Source organism: Lepidochelys olivacea, assembly GCF_965140295.1.
Source record: "Lepidochelys olivacea isolate rLepOli2 genome assembly, chromosome: 4".
Taxonomy (NCBI): domain Eukaryota; kingdom Metazoa; phylum Chordata; order Testudines; family Cheloniidae; genus Lepidochelys; species Lepidochelys olivacea.
The window spans coordinates 16,964,066-16,976,861 of NC_140414.1; the positions used below are offsets into that span (position 1 = coordinate 16,964,066).

Sequence of the window (12,796 nt, forward strand, 5' to 3'; positions counted from 1 at the left end):
CCTTAGAGGTTTTTAAGGCCCGGCTTGACAAAGCCCTGGCTAGGATGATTTAGTTGGGTTGGTCCTGCTTTGACCAAGGGTTTGGACTAGATGACCTCCTGAGGTCCCTTCCAACCCTGATATTCTATGATTCCACTGGTGTCTGCTTTGCAGCTACTGGATCACTACAATCTTCCTACAAAATGACAGTCACCCTTACTATGTAGTAAAAGTCAGCATTGAACTAGGCAGCAATGGTCAATTCTGAATTAGGGAAAACAGTTAGGGTCACTTTCAGCCTGCTAGATGAGGGCACAGTTAGAAAATACTATCTTTACTTGTAGACTGAACAATTTGATCTGGGACTGGAGACCAAACCAGCATAGAACCCAGAGATGTCACTATGGGGAGTAACTCTAGACTGGAGTCCTTTAAAAATGTCACAGGGAATTGTACGGAAACAAGCGCAAAGTTAACACACCTCAGTACAACATGGCACAAGCTTTGCATGACTTTAATTAGTGTAACTGGTATATCTTATAATGAACGTGGTTATGAGGACATCAAATATCCAATTGGCTGCACTTAAAGCTTCCCATTCTTTCCCCACCCGCCCCAAGTAAAAATGACCACCGTCCCAGACTGAGTGTTAGCTCTGCCATCTGTTGCCTTTTTTAAATAAAAGCAGCCTTACCGATTCATTCATTGCCAGAAAGCTAAAGGCAAAAGGTGAATCTGTGCAAATTATCATCCTAGCCTTCTGTGAATAAAGACGAATACACTAAGGTGGGGCTGTAATCCAGGGCAACTTGGAGGAAGGAGAATTGCTGAACAGCTAACCTTGCTGGAACTGGGAGATCTCGGAAGCTCCCTCAACACAAACAGTCCTTGCTGTTTTCTCTGGTATCTCATCAACCGGTTTTATTACTGATGCTATGGTTGTGACATCCCATCACATGACTTTGGCTGACGTTTTGTCCCCAGTAGGGCATGTGGGGGGCCTGGCATTAGAAATAGCCTGTTATATGGTAACTGCTTTTGATATGCCGGCAACAGGCTACTTAGATCAAAAGCTCTACGAGGCAGGGACCTCCATATTTGTGTCCGTGAAGCACAATGTCCATCAATTAGGTGATATGAAAACTACTGGGGAAAGACCTCTCGCTATTTAAAAAAAAAAAAAATCCCATTAGGAGATAGCATAGTGGCTCCCTTCTTCTAAAGACTCACAACCGAGACTAGGGATGAGATTTTTCATCCATTATGACCCACTTAATGTTCCCACCTGATCTAAGTAAATGGGAGCAGAATTAGTCCAATGTTGTGTTCCTTTGAATACCCTAAATCTGCTAATTCCCCAGTTCTTTCCAAAGAAGACTGGAGACTCTATTTTTTCTGAAGAAGTTGATGATGAACTTTTCAGAAATGTTTAGGCTTATGATGTGCTAACTTGTGGAGGTGGGAGGGACGGAGCAAAACACGTGGTCTTCCCTGAGCGGGTCACCTCTAGCCTTTGATCTTGAATTGTTTAGTTTCCTTGACACACTGAGACATTACATTGACGTTAGGTACATCCAAAGTAACTAAATGAAAGAGATTTAACACAAGGAACGGGGAAATAAAAAGCAGATCTAATCTTTGTGGGTGCCAAGAGATGGTAGGGAGTGTGGTCTAATGGGCAGAATCAAAGCGAAAGACTTGGTTTCTTTCTTGCTGTGCCATTCGTGACCATGGGCAACCTCTCGGTGTTTCCCCAACAGTAATGTGACAACACTTAGCGGTCTCCAAGGTGTTTGTGAGGCTTAATTAATGTTCATAAAGAACCACAAGATCCTTATTTGACAGATGCTATAGAAACACCATGTATTTTTAAGCAATCCATAATCTATACCTTTAGGATATTACAGTAGGAATCCCACGTAATGTACAGAGCAATAGTAATGGCCCCAACAAGGGTACCTTTCTATGATTTCTCATGTTGGACCAAATTCTGTTGGGGAAAGAGGCAAGCTTTTGAACTTTAAAGAGTTCTTCAGGCTTGGGAAAGGTACTTTGTATTTAGCTGAGGTACTAAGTGGAACAGATTGTTAAGCATAAGGAGTTAACACTTGCTGGTTTCTCATAGTCCTTTGTATTCATGCAGATCACATCTTTTGAGGCTGTCAAAGCAGTTTAGACCCTAAACCTCACAACAGCTCCTTAAAGTGATGCCAGGGAACTGCTTATCCCGATTTGACTGCGGGAGACTGGACTGACCGCATACATTCCAAGTGTTCACTAATTCGAGGTGCTGCTATGTGGGAGTGCCCAAGGTAAGCCACCCAAGTGCTCTGAGGCAGGGAATCTCTTTTTGTTCTGTGTCTATACAGCACAATGGGGCCCTGCTCCATGACTGGGGCTCCTTGCGCTCCTGCAGTACCAATAATTAATAGTTCGTGACTGGTTTTCAGACACGCTCTGTGTTCTCCGTATAGATGACTTTTATTCCCAACAGCAGGGCCCCTGCACAGGTGTCTCATCCAGTGCAATTAGCACCACTGTAGCAAAATGTCCCGCTGCACTCAAGCAGTTTCCTGTGCCTTCTATTTGACAAAGGGGAGTGACCACTGCAAAGTAAATTTCCCACCAAGCTTACGTTTTGGGAGTGCAGGTCTTGGTTTACCTGTCAAACTGGTAAAATGGAAATGCATGCCACCCACCACTGTAGCCTTGATGAGCTATTGCGTGTCAACCTAATGATGATGTGTTGGCTTTTTATAACAATCGAAAAACTACTCTGAAAAAGACAAGGGTTGGAGTTTCATAAGTTGGATCATGTGCTCCAAGGGGAACTGCTATGGTGTATTTAAACAAGCCAAGTCTGTTTTGATCTCCTCATAAATGAACCCATATGGCTTTGTTTACTGGTAGCAGCAGCAGGATTAGTAAGCACAAACTCTGGATTAAAAATACTGGATTGTTTTAGCAAATGACCTTACCAGATAGAAATATCTGTAAGAAAACAATTCAGTAAAGCAATATATGTAGCAGATGACGACACTTCTGTCTCACTGTATATTTGTTTCCTTACCATACTGGTGATCTGTCAGGTTTCTTTTATGTAATAAATAAACACACCCAGACTTGTTCACGCAATTACAAAAGAAAAGGGAGAGAGAAATGATTGAATTGCTCTGAAAATTTGCTGCAGGGAAGAGCTATTAAACATTAAGTTGAGACTTTCAAAGCAAAGCACTCCAGGGGTTAATTTCAAAGAAAGGTGTGTGTAATTCCCACAGGCTTTTGAAAACCTCCACCACATCTTCTAATTTTGGGCCTAATTCTGCAATCTTTACCTCCTGTTAAATATTAGTGACTCATCCTAGCAGCCTAAACGAAGGGAAGGGCAGCAGAATGGGTTTCTCCTATTTGCAGTTTATTTTGGGTACAACCATATTCTTCACTAGCAGCAGTCAGATCCGAGGGAGTGGTGTTTTGAATACGAATGTTGCACTTCGTGGAATCTTACGTTGCCACGGTGCTGACAATGTATGGGTTCTCTCCTTCCCAAAAAGAAAGTTCCCAACGCCCTGCTGGCATTTCTGCCACATGCCTTCCTTGCAGCAGCAGCAGTGGTCACCCCTTCCTGTTTATCACTGATTTTCCACTTCAAGGTGTAACACGTCAGTGTGTAAACCTGCCACTCACCATGACACAGGCGGTGAATTTAACCTTCACCTGGCTTTATAATGATGACATTCTGAAAATGAGACACCCTGGCAAAGATGACCAACTATAAGAGCATCAGTTTCTGGCATGACCCTGCTGAGCTTCCCTTTTCTCTACTTCCCAGCCTCCTGGGTAATTTGTTTTGATCTTTTGGTAATAAACTGTAAAAGCCCTGTACTGCACTGCAGAGCTCTGACCAGACCCCCATCCGCTCTGAACAGACAGGGAAGATTAAAGAGGAATCAAAGGAACAGAAGCCATACAGATGAAAACCTTTCAGTGATTACTTCCCGTCCCCTCACTGAGATTTAATATAATTTCCTCCTTAAAAGCATAAACTCAAATTTATTGCGCTTGTGGAGTGACTGCCTTTGGTTTCGAGACCGTGACTGCAGTCTGTCAGCTTCAGTTTAGTCCCATTGCAGTTGTGATTCAGCATTTGGTCTTGTCTTAAAATTAGGATTCCCTTGTGAAACAGAGGAAGAAGCAGCAGGAAGAGAAGAAGCTGGCATGGAACTGGAACTGAATGCATACCAGGTGACTTGTTGTTGTTCTACTGTGTAAGCACTTATAAATAAGAACATTTATTTCTTGTCCCAATTAACTTTCCTTTGCTAAGAGTCGTCATAGAGAGGGTTGTTGTAGTTTCCCCAGGATCCGTAGTCATGATCATCCAACAGCCTTCCATACGAAGAATGTCTGGGAGGGCGAGAGGGAGGGGAAAAGACAAGTCTGGGATTATTTAGGAATGGTTTAGAAACACCCTATTCCAGTGCTATTCCTATTCAGCGCACAACCCTGTAGAAAGGATGCCCTCGCTCCTGCAGACATTGAAAAGCACCTACTGCTAAAACCCATCTTTGTAACCAGGCCCAGGGAACTTAATGTGTGAGAGGATAATTGGTGGTGTTTAGGTCCAGATTAATTTTAGGCTAGGGTTTTGATTCTGATTAGATGACAAGTAAATCACATCACAGCTCCAGGTGCCTAAAATCTTTAAAGATCAACTCTCTGGGACAGTGAGAAGTCTAACACTAGCTGTTTTTTGTAAAGCTGCTTCTTTGGTCCAGTTCAGGGACATGCTTAAAACACAGCCAGATCATGTCTATGCTATAGGAATGATCTGGGCTTCAGTGCTATCAGGGAACAATCCTGTCCCCTGACTGTGCACTGCAATACAATTGGGCCCTTTGATCAGTGAGTTTTTTATTTCAATTTGCAGTAGGCCCCATGCCTTCTAGTTTCTAATTCCTGTGGGTGATCGATGATTCTGTGTTGTGGTATGAATGCACTTGAGTGTAGTAGATGGTCTGTTGTTCCTCTGCAGGGAGTTAAAACCGTACTGCTTGTATATAGATATTAATGTTGCCTCTTGATCTAGAGTCAGGTCTGGTAGTGTACTGAGTGCTATGGATTTTTAATAGGGAGGTGTGTTAAGCTCTGAATATTTAGTGGTCTGTGGGCCGGATCTTAATTGTGTGAGAAGAGAATGAATGCATGTTTACCATACTTTTTGTCTCTCTTAGTGATCTGTGATGAAGCCAGTGCATGGGGTAGGAGAACAGGCTGAACACTGCAAGGAGTGAAAACTCATTCACCTTCCTAAATAAATTTGCTTTTTGACTCTGTTCCCATCCCTCTCCTGTTCGTTTTTTGTGAATATTCGAGCACATGAGATTCCTGTCAGAACATCTGTGGAAATAATGATTTTTTTTTTAATGAGACTAGTTGCAGAAAGCAAGTTCTTTGTGTCTGTATGTGTGTAAATATGCAGGCTTTTCACATGCTTTTATAATTTTGACATTGGGGCTTTGAACTCATCCCTCAGAGGCAGGAAAGGGCCTCTGCTCCTATTCAACACTGCTTGGGAGACATGGTTGTGGATGAGAGGTTGGCATGCAGCCCACTATTTGTATGTATGGAGGATGGGAAAGAACTTGCTTTCGCTGAATGTTTATTAAATGCTGGCTTGTTGATATTTGTATAGGATGGTGTGCATAGAATATCAGAGTTGGAAGGGCCCTCAGGAGGTCATCTAGTCCAACCCCCTGCTCAAAGCAGGACCAATCCCCAATTTTTGCCCCAGATCCCTAAATGGCTCCCTCAAGGATTGAACTCAACCCTGGGTTTAGCAGGCCAATGCTCAAACCACTGAGCTGTCCCTCCACTCCATACATGTGTAATATACAGTGGCCTTTGGGATCCTGCAGTTCTGTTGTTGGTATTTTAACAGAATGCGATTCGCCCTTGGCAAATTCCATGTCAACGTCATGCCAAAAATGCCCCTGGAATTTAATTCTGAAATACCTTAAATCTTCTAAAAATTTCTGCAATTGCACCTGAGATTTGAGAACCTTCCTAGAGACCCCAGTTCACGCTGTGCCCTACCTGAGCAGTAAAAACCTCTTTCAATTTCCAAAGCAGCGCGTTCTTGTTCAATGCAATCCACTCCCTTCTTCAGCCACACTTAAAAGTTATTCTAGTCAGCGAGAATGCCAGCTGAACACGTGACTTTCAGGAAATACTTGGCCAGGGAGGGCTGTGTCCGTGCAAACAAGACATTTATTTTTACAGCAAGACTAGCTGGCTGTTGTCTGCTTGATTTACTAATCTATTGATTTACTAATCTGCTTGATTTACCATCTATTTTCTAGTATCCCTCCACAACACCAGTGATAACTCTGCACAGGACTATTTTGGTTGTGCCCCAGCCTGACTGGCATGAATCACTATGAAGTAGTTGAAACAAAAAACCTTGCTTACCTCAGCCTCAAATTAAACCCAATTAAAGATGCTCCATGTAGGCTGCAGTGGTGTTCTTATTTTAAGGTCACAGATAGGGTATGAGTAAAGCTTGCTCGGGGGATAATTACTGTTTATGGTCACAACACATTGCACTGCTGGCTCTGGCATGTGAGTGACGCCTTTGTAATGAGAAAAATGCCAGCTTGTACCACTGAAAACTGTATAAAATGGGATTGCTACAGCGTCTCCTCCAACTCCCAGCCTCTTTGCACTCAGATAATAGCGCACCTTCGATTGCCCCCTAGGTGCACCAAGGGAGGCATGGGATGTGGTATCTCTCACTGTCGGCTAACCCAATAATGGCTGAATGCTAGTGGGTAGATGCTTGGTGACCCTGATAAAAGGAGCCAGGGCTCTTATTCCTGTGGCCAGGGGTCGACACCACCATTGGCACCCGCCGCTCCCTCGTCAAAAGGCTGAAATGCGCTTCAGTCCCTAGAGCTGGGCTCCCCGGGGTCTGAGGCACAGTGGTGGGCCAGCAGCACACGCAAGCTTGCATTGCCGCAGCCTGCCTCCTGCTGCTAGGGCTCGAGAGCAGAGCAGTCAGGCTTGGGCCTCTCCTGACGTGCAGTCCAGGCCGGATAGCAGCAGTGCCCCCAGCTCTGCTGTATTAGCATCAGCTGTTGCACTGAAGGGAGGAGACATGTCAGTCCCATCAGTGTGAATACAGTTGGAGAGGAGAATGTGCTCCAGCTTGTTTCAGTTACTGAGCTGCTTCCAGAGATGGTGTCCCTGGCCTCTGTTTGCCAGAAACGGGGAATGGGCGACAGGGGATGGATCACTTGATGAGGACCTGTTCTGTTCATTCCCCCTGGGGCACCTGGCACGGGCCACTGTCGGAAGACAGGACACGGGGCTAGATGGACCTTTGGTCAGACCCAATGTGGCCGCTCTTATGTTCCGGGTAACCATCCTTTTACCAAGTGAATGCTTACCTGATCTTAAGGTATGCTGCCACCCCAAACACCAACAGCACCACCAGAATGACTGTCACCGTAATGGCTGCAATGCTTCCTGCAGGGGGAGAGGGGGAGGAGGAAGGAAAGGGCATAAACAGACCTTTCAGTGAGGTCATAATATATCAAAGCAATTACCCCTGTCCCCTTCCTGTTCACTTGTTTGCAGTGCACGGGTTAACACTATATGCTGGCCACATGTGGATCACCTCCTCATGTAGGGAATGCGGTATTTGCTGTCAACCCCAGATGCCTCATTGAGAAGGAACGCTGTTCATTCACTGCACATATGAGAGACTATGGCTAAGATCGGTCCTTGTTTGTAACTGAGGCCTGGATGTGAATGGGGACTTGCACTGTGGAATGATTCCGAAATGAGACTGCCCTTTAGCCTAAGCTCCCCCTCCCTTCCCAAGCTGTCTGTTCCCAGGGCAGGGTCTATTCCAGGGGTTCTCAAACTGGGGGTCAGGACCCCTCAGGGGTTTGCGAGGTTATTACATGGAGGGGTGGCAAGCTGTCAGCCTCAATCCCCAAACCCCGCTTTGCCTCCAGCATTTATAATGGTGTTAAATTATATTTTAAAATATGACAGGTTTCAGAGTAACAGCCGTGTTAGTCTGTATTCGCAAAAAGAAAAGGAGGACTTGTGGCACCTTAGAGACTCAGTATGCATCCGATGAAGTGAGCTGTAGCTCACGAAAGCTCATGCTCAAATAAATTGGTTAGTCTCTAAGGTGCCACAAGTCCTCCTTTTCTTTTTAAAATATGAATTTATAAGGGGGGAGGGGCGCACGCAGAGGCCTGCTGTGTGAAAGGAGTCACCAGTACAAACGTTTGAGAATCACTGTTCTATTCCTCTCCTTTACATACAGTAACTTTTACCTGCAGACATCAGGCAAAGTGACCAAACCAGGAACCTGAGTCTCTCTGGTTTTCACTGATGTCAATCAGGAATGCCCCTGCCGAAGTCAATAGAGCCTCACTGACACAAGCCTGCATGATGGGAATGGGGCCCTAAGGCTAGATTTTTCTAAAGAGTTTGGTGCCCATTTAGGCACCAAAATAAGTGGCCAGAATTTCAAAAAGGGCAGGCTAGGTGCTCAGCTCATAGTGGCACAATAGAAGCTGCTGGATGCTGTGGACTTTAGAAAATCTGGTGCTTAATTAGGCATCGAAATGAGAGCTGAGTGCTTGGAAAATGAGGTCCCAAGTGTCAGGGTTGGGCCCTTGAAAATTTCTCTCTAGTTGTCTAGTTACATCCCATCCAGGCTTACTGCTTTTCTCCTGGGCTGGGCTCATGTTGCTCTGTTCCTCTTGCGTGCGAGTGTTACTAGGTACACGCAGCGGGGTTAGGAGTGGTTGAAGGCTTCCCTGCTGAAGGAGGAAGCGGTGGTGCAGCTCTGGCAGGAGCAAAAAGAAAAGGAGTACTTGTGGCACCTTAGAGACTAACCAATTTATTAGAGCATAAGCTTTCGTGAGCTACAGCTCACTTCATCAGATGCATATCGTGGAAACTAAGCTTTCGTGAGCTACAGCTCACTTCATCAGATGCATATCGTGGAAACTACAGTTTCCACGATATGCATCTGATGAAGTGAGCTGTAGCTCACGAAAGCTTATGCTCTAATAAATTGGTTAGTCTCTAAGGTGCCACAAGTACTCCTTTTCTTTTTGCGAATACAGACTAACACGGCTGTTACTCTGAAATCTGGCAGGAGCGTACATGACGCCTTTTAATGGCTCAGTTAAAATCTCCTGGGGGCGTTTTCACAAGAAGTGAATAAGCAGGTTTATGGATGGATGAGCCGAGCCTGGGTCCCTGACAATGTAGAGTCGCTGTTTAGGAGCTGCCCTCAGAACTGACCTCATTTAAATTCCCAGGGGGACAAAGAGGGGAAAAGTTTTCAACACTCCTTCAAGTTACAGGTTTATTTGTAAGTAATGAGCTTCTGAGCCAAGTGGTTCTGCAGCCTCTAATAACGTATTCAATGGGCTACAGGCTGCGGGGGCTTCCTGACAGTTATTCAATGGTGCCTGTTAATTGGCTTCACCTTGCAGCCCCTCCACCTTAGACTGCAATGCTAATGCCCTACTGATTCCATTCTGCAGCCTGCGGACAAAAGGGTTTCCCCTCAGCATTGCTATTAGCTTAAGAAGACTGCCAGGGCCAAACGTCAAACAAAATCTTCCCTTGCTCACTTTATGCTCTCATCTGCTTGGTATGATAACATAGGGGTGGGGGAATGATAACATGGGGGAGGGGAAAATACTTGCAATCTTTATATTTCCCTTTGCAGCAGGGAGATATTTGATACGAGTTGGGCAGCTTTATATTTTTGTAACCGTGATGCTCTGGTAAAGGCAGCAGAATGGATTTGGATAAAATAAACACCGCAAACACTGGAAGCGTGTGTGTTCTGAAATACCGACCCTGCAACGCGCAGGTCACAGTCTGGCAGACAATGAAAATATGGTAAATGGTTTTCTTTTTTTACCACCTTTAAAATAAATCCCAAGTGACAGACTCATGACTTCCTACCCCCAACCTGAACCATCCCAAAACAATCCACAAAAGCATACAGTCCTCTGCGCAAGCAGTAATTACTTCAGAGGGAAATGGTTTTGCAAAAACACTGTTCAGTGCTTATATAGCAGTTTAGATAAAACTTTAAGAGCTCAGAAGGGTACCCCCAAAATACAGTTTTTTATAAAAAAAAATCTCAAAAATTAGGGCCAAGATTTTCAGAAGCCACTGGTGACTGTGGGTGCCCAGCGTGAGACACGCGGAAGGGCCTGATTTTCAAAGGGCAAGAGATCAGCACTATTTGTGAGGTGCCGAAAATTGAGCAGCCAGACTCCCTAGCTACTCTGAAAAATTTTGGACAAAATATCTCGCAAATAGGTGACTTCTGCAGACCTGTTAAGATTTCTGCCACAGCTCCTCACATCTGCTAGCCCCTGCTAGGTCTCCTCTCCACTTCCCATTCTCCCTGACAAAGTTTCTTCTCTGCTCTGTTTTTCTTTAGGAATTCCTCTCTTCTCCCTTACATGGCTCCTCTGTCCCCACTTCTCACTGCTGGGGACAAAGATTCCTCCTCTGAGAAAGAGGGAGGAAGTGTCCGGCTCCAGGTGTGGATGGGCAGAGGGTTCAGCTGAGGCAGGCAGAACTTGGGAAATGTGGAAGTGGCCATGCCAATGCCCATGACACCATGGTTAGCTGGGTGTCCTCTTTTGTATGCTGAAAGAATGAACTTTTACCTACTACTGCTAAGGACAGCCAGGGCTTCCTTCTGCAACAAGTTGCCCATCTTACTTCAGCCTCTTAACTACATTCACACAGCACATTTGAAACTGTAGACTTTATCGTTGTCCTAGGTTATTTTAAATAACCCCTCTGCCCCCATTGTCATTTTGTGGCAATGCTGCTACTCTGTTTTACCGGGATAGTAACACTTATTTTTCCCCCTCTTCCCACATAATGGGCACACACCCACTGCCAACTGCGACCCAGCAGCAGCAGCCAAGATCCATTTCTGGGTGTATCTCATTCAGCCACCTTGGCTTTCCAGCACCACGCAATGTCTGTGTGTAGAGGAGAGATCACTTGTCCCTTCTGGTGTACGGCACCTCTGTCCACACTCTTAGCCCCAAAGGACACCAGCTGCAAAAGTGTTTAATGGCAGTGTCTGAATATATTTTTCTGATGACACAGGAGGAAAATCAACTCTGAAACATGGCTCCAGGTCCTATGGTTCTAGGATCTTGAGACTCTCCTACAGAAAAAACGAAGACTGCTCTCTCACTGGAAGAGACTTCTCATGCTCTTCTCTGTAAATCAACGCCTTCCAACTTGGGGGGCTGCAGAGAGACTGAGTGGACACCCGGGTCCACAAAGCCAGCGTAACTGGCAAGTCTCATGCTGCTAGTCTGTGTGCTCTATATTCAAGGGGAGCCACAATTAGCTGATGCAGTTAAGTGGAGAAGATACTGGACTTCTGCATGGGGAAAGAAAAGTCTGAGAATTCCTCCTGTTAACTCATTGTAGCTCCTCTTAACCATGGAGACAGAAAATACTTAGTCACAGCAGCGTGGGACTCGGCAGGCACTCAGATTTGGCTGGGGAAAACGACGGGCTGAGGAATGAATGTTGGCTTTAACCTTTGAAACTATTGCGATTTGTATGTAACCATCCCACCAAAAATTCAGGTGGCTGATTCACGGTGTCTCTCCCCCTGTACTGAGGAGACATGGGGGCGTAGGGGAGGATGGGTCGGAATGTCTGCTAGCAATGTGGAGGAAGCACGTGCAGTGGCTTGTGCTGGTACTAAGCATGCTGGTCTGGGACCCAGACTGTCTGTCTGTGAGTTTGTCTTGCAAAACCAGCAGAACTTGCATCCATTACTTTAAATCCCCTCCCAATAGCCTATTTTGTTCCCCCAAAACAAATCCATTAAAATAAAAATAGACCCTTTCTACCCAAAAATAGCTTTTATGCAACATAAAGATGCAGCCTAATATTACTTTGATCTACATTGCATGTAGGAAGTGGTTTTATACTGCCCCTTCAAATGTACCCATAATGCTGTCAACCTATACCATAAAATATACTGGAGATCAAAGACTGGGCCAGAGCAATCATAACTTCTTATTTTACTTTACAGGGCTTGATGATCCAGCCTTAATGTGCTGTTAACTCTACATTTTGGCTTTTAGGCAGAGATCTCTCCCACTTGTTCTGCTTAATGAGGGGAAAGAAAAGTTAATGACTAAAGGAATGCGATGAAATGAAATGAAATGAAACATCTAGAGTCTGGTTTTTTTTTTAATTAAATATGAGTTGGGACTAAATGGTACGAACTCAACCCCTGAACTTTGGGGACTTTTGCATCCAGATCCATATTCCAGTTATGCCTCCATCTCTTCTTTCTTTATACAGTTGGGATGGTTCACAACACACCTACTAATCTCTAGTCTCAATGAATAAGCTCCTTGGTGCTGTAACGCAGGAGAGTGCTGAATTATGCATTTGAGCACTCTACAAATGAGATGCTGTTTATTGGTGTCTTTAGAGCACCACTATTTCCGTGCCCTCTCTTAAAAGGGTCACTTTGTATCACAACTCACAATCATCCCTGTAGCTGATGTTTAATGCTATGGAATATGCTGCAGAGACTAAATTTAATCAGAAGAAAAAATACACACTAATACATCACAGCACTGTAGGACTCCCCCAGATTTCAGGGTGATGGGGACTGATTTTTCTCTAGAGGTATCACCTGCATGGACACTGTATTTTATTTAAAATGCAAGGGAGCAGGAGAGAATTCAGTTTGGCAGACGTGCCTTTA

General features: G+C 44.8%; 1 protein-coding gene across 1 annotated transcript in view; it reads right to left on the reverse strand.

The window, feature by feature from the left end:
- Positions 1–475: 475 nt before the first annotated feature.
- PARM1 (prostate androgen-regulated mucin-like protein 1) overlaps positions 476–12,796 on the reverse strand; it is a 54,054-nt gene continuing 41,733 nt past the window's right edge. Inside the window, exons 3-4 of the mRNA XM_084625802.1 lie at positions 7,428–7,506; positions 476–4,386 (exon numbers count right to left, since the gene is read on the reverse strand). Of these exons, the coding sequence (XP_084481928.1) occupies positions 4,302–4,386; positions 7,428–7,506 (164 nt within the window). The 3' untranslated portion in view covers positions 476–4,301. The remainder of the gene's footprint in view (positions 4,387–7,427; positions 7,507–12,796) is intronic.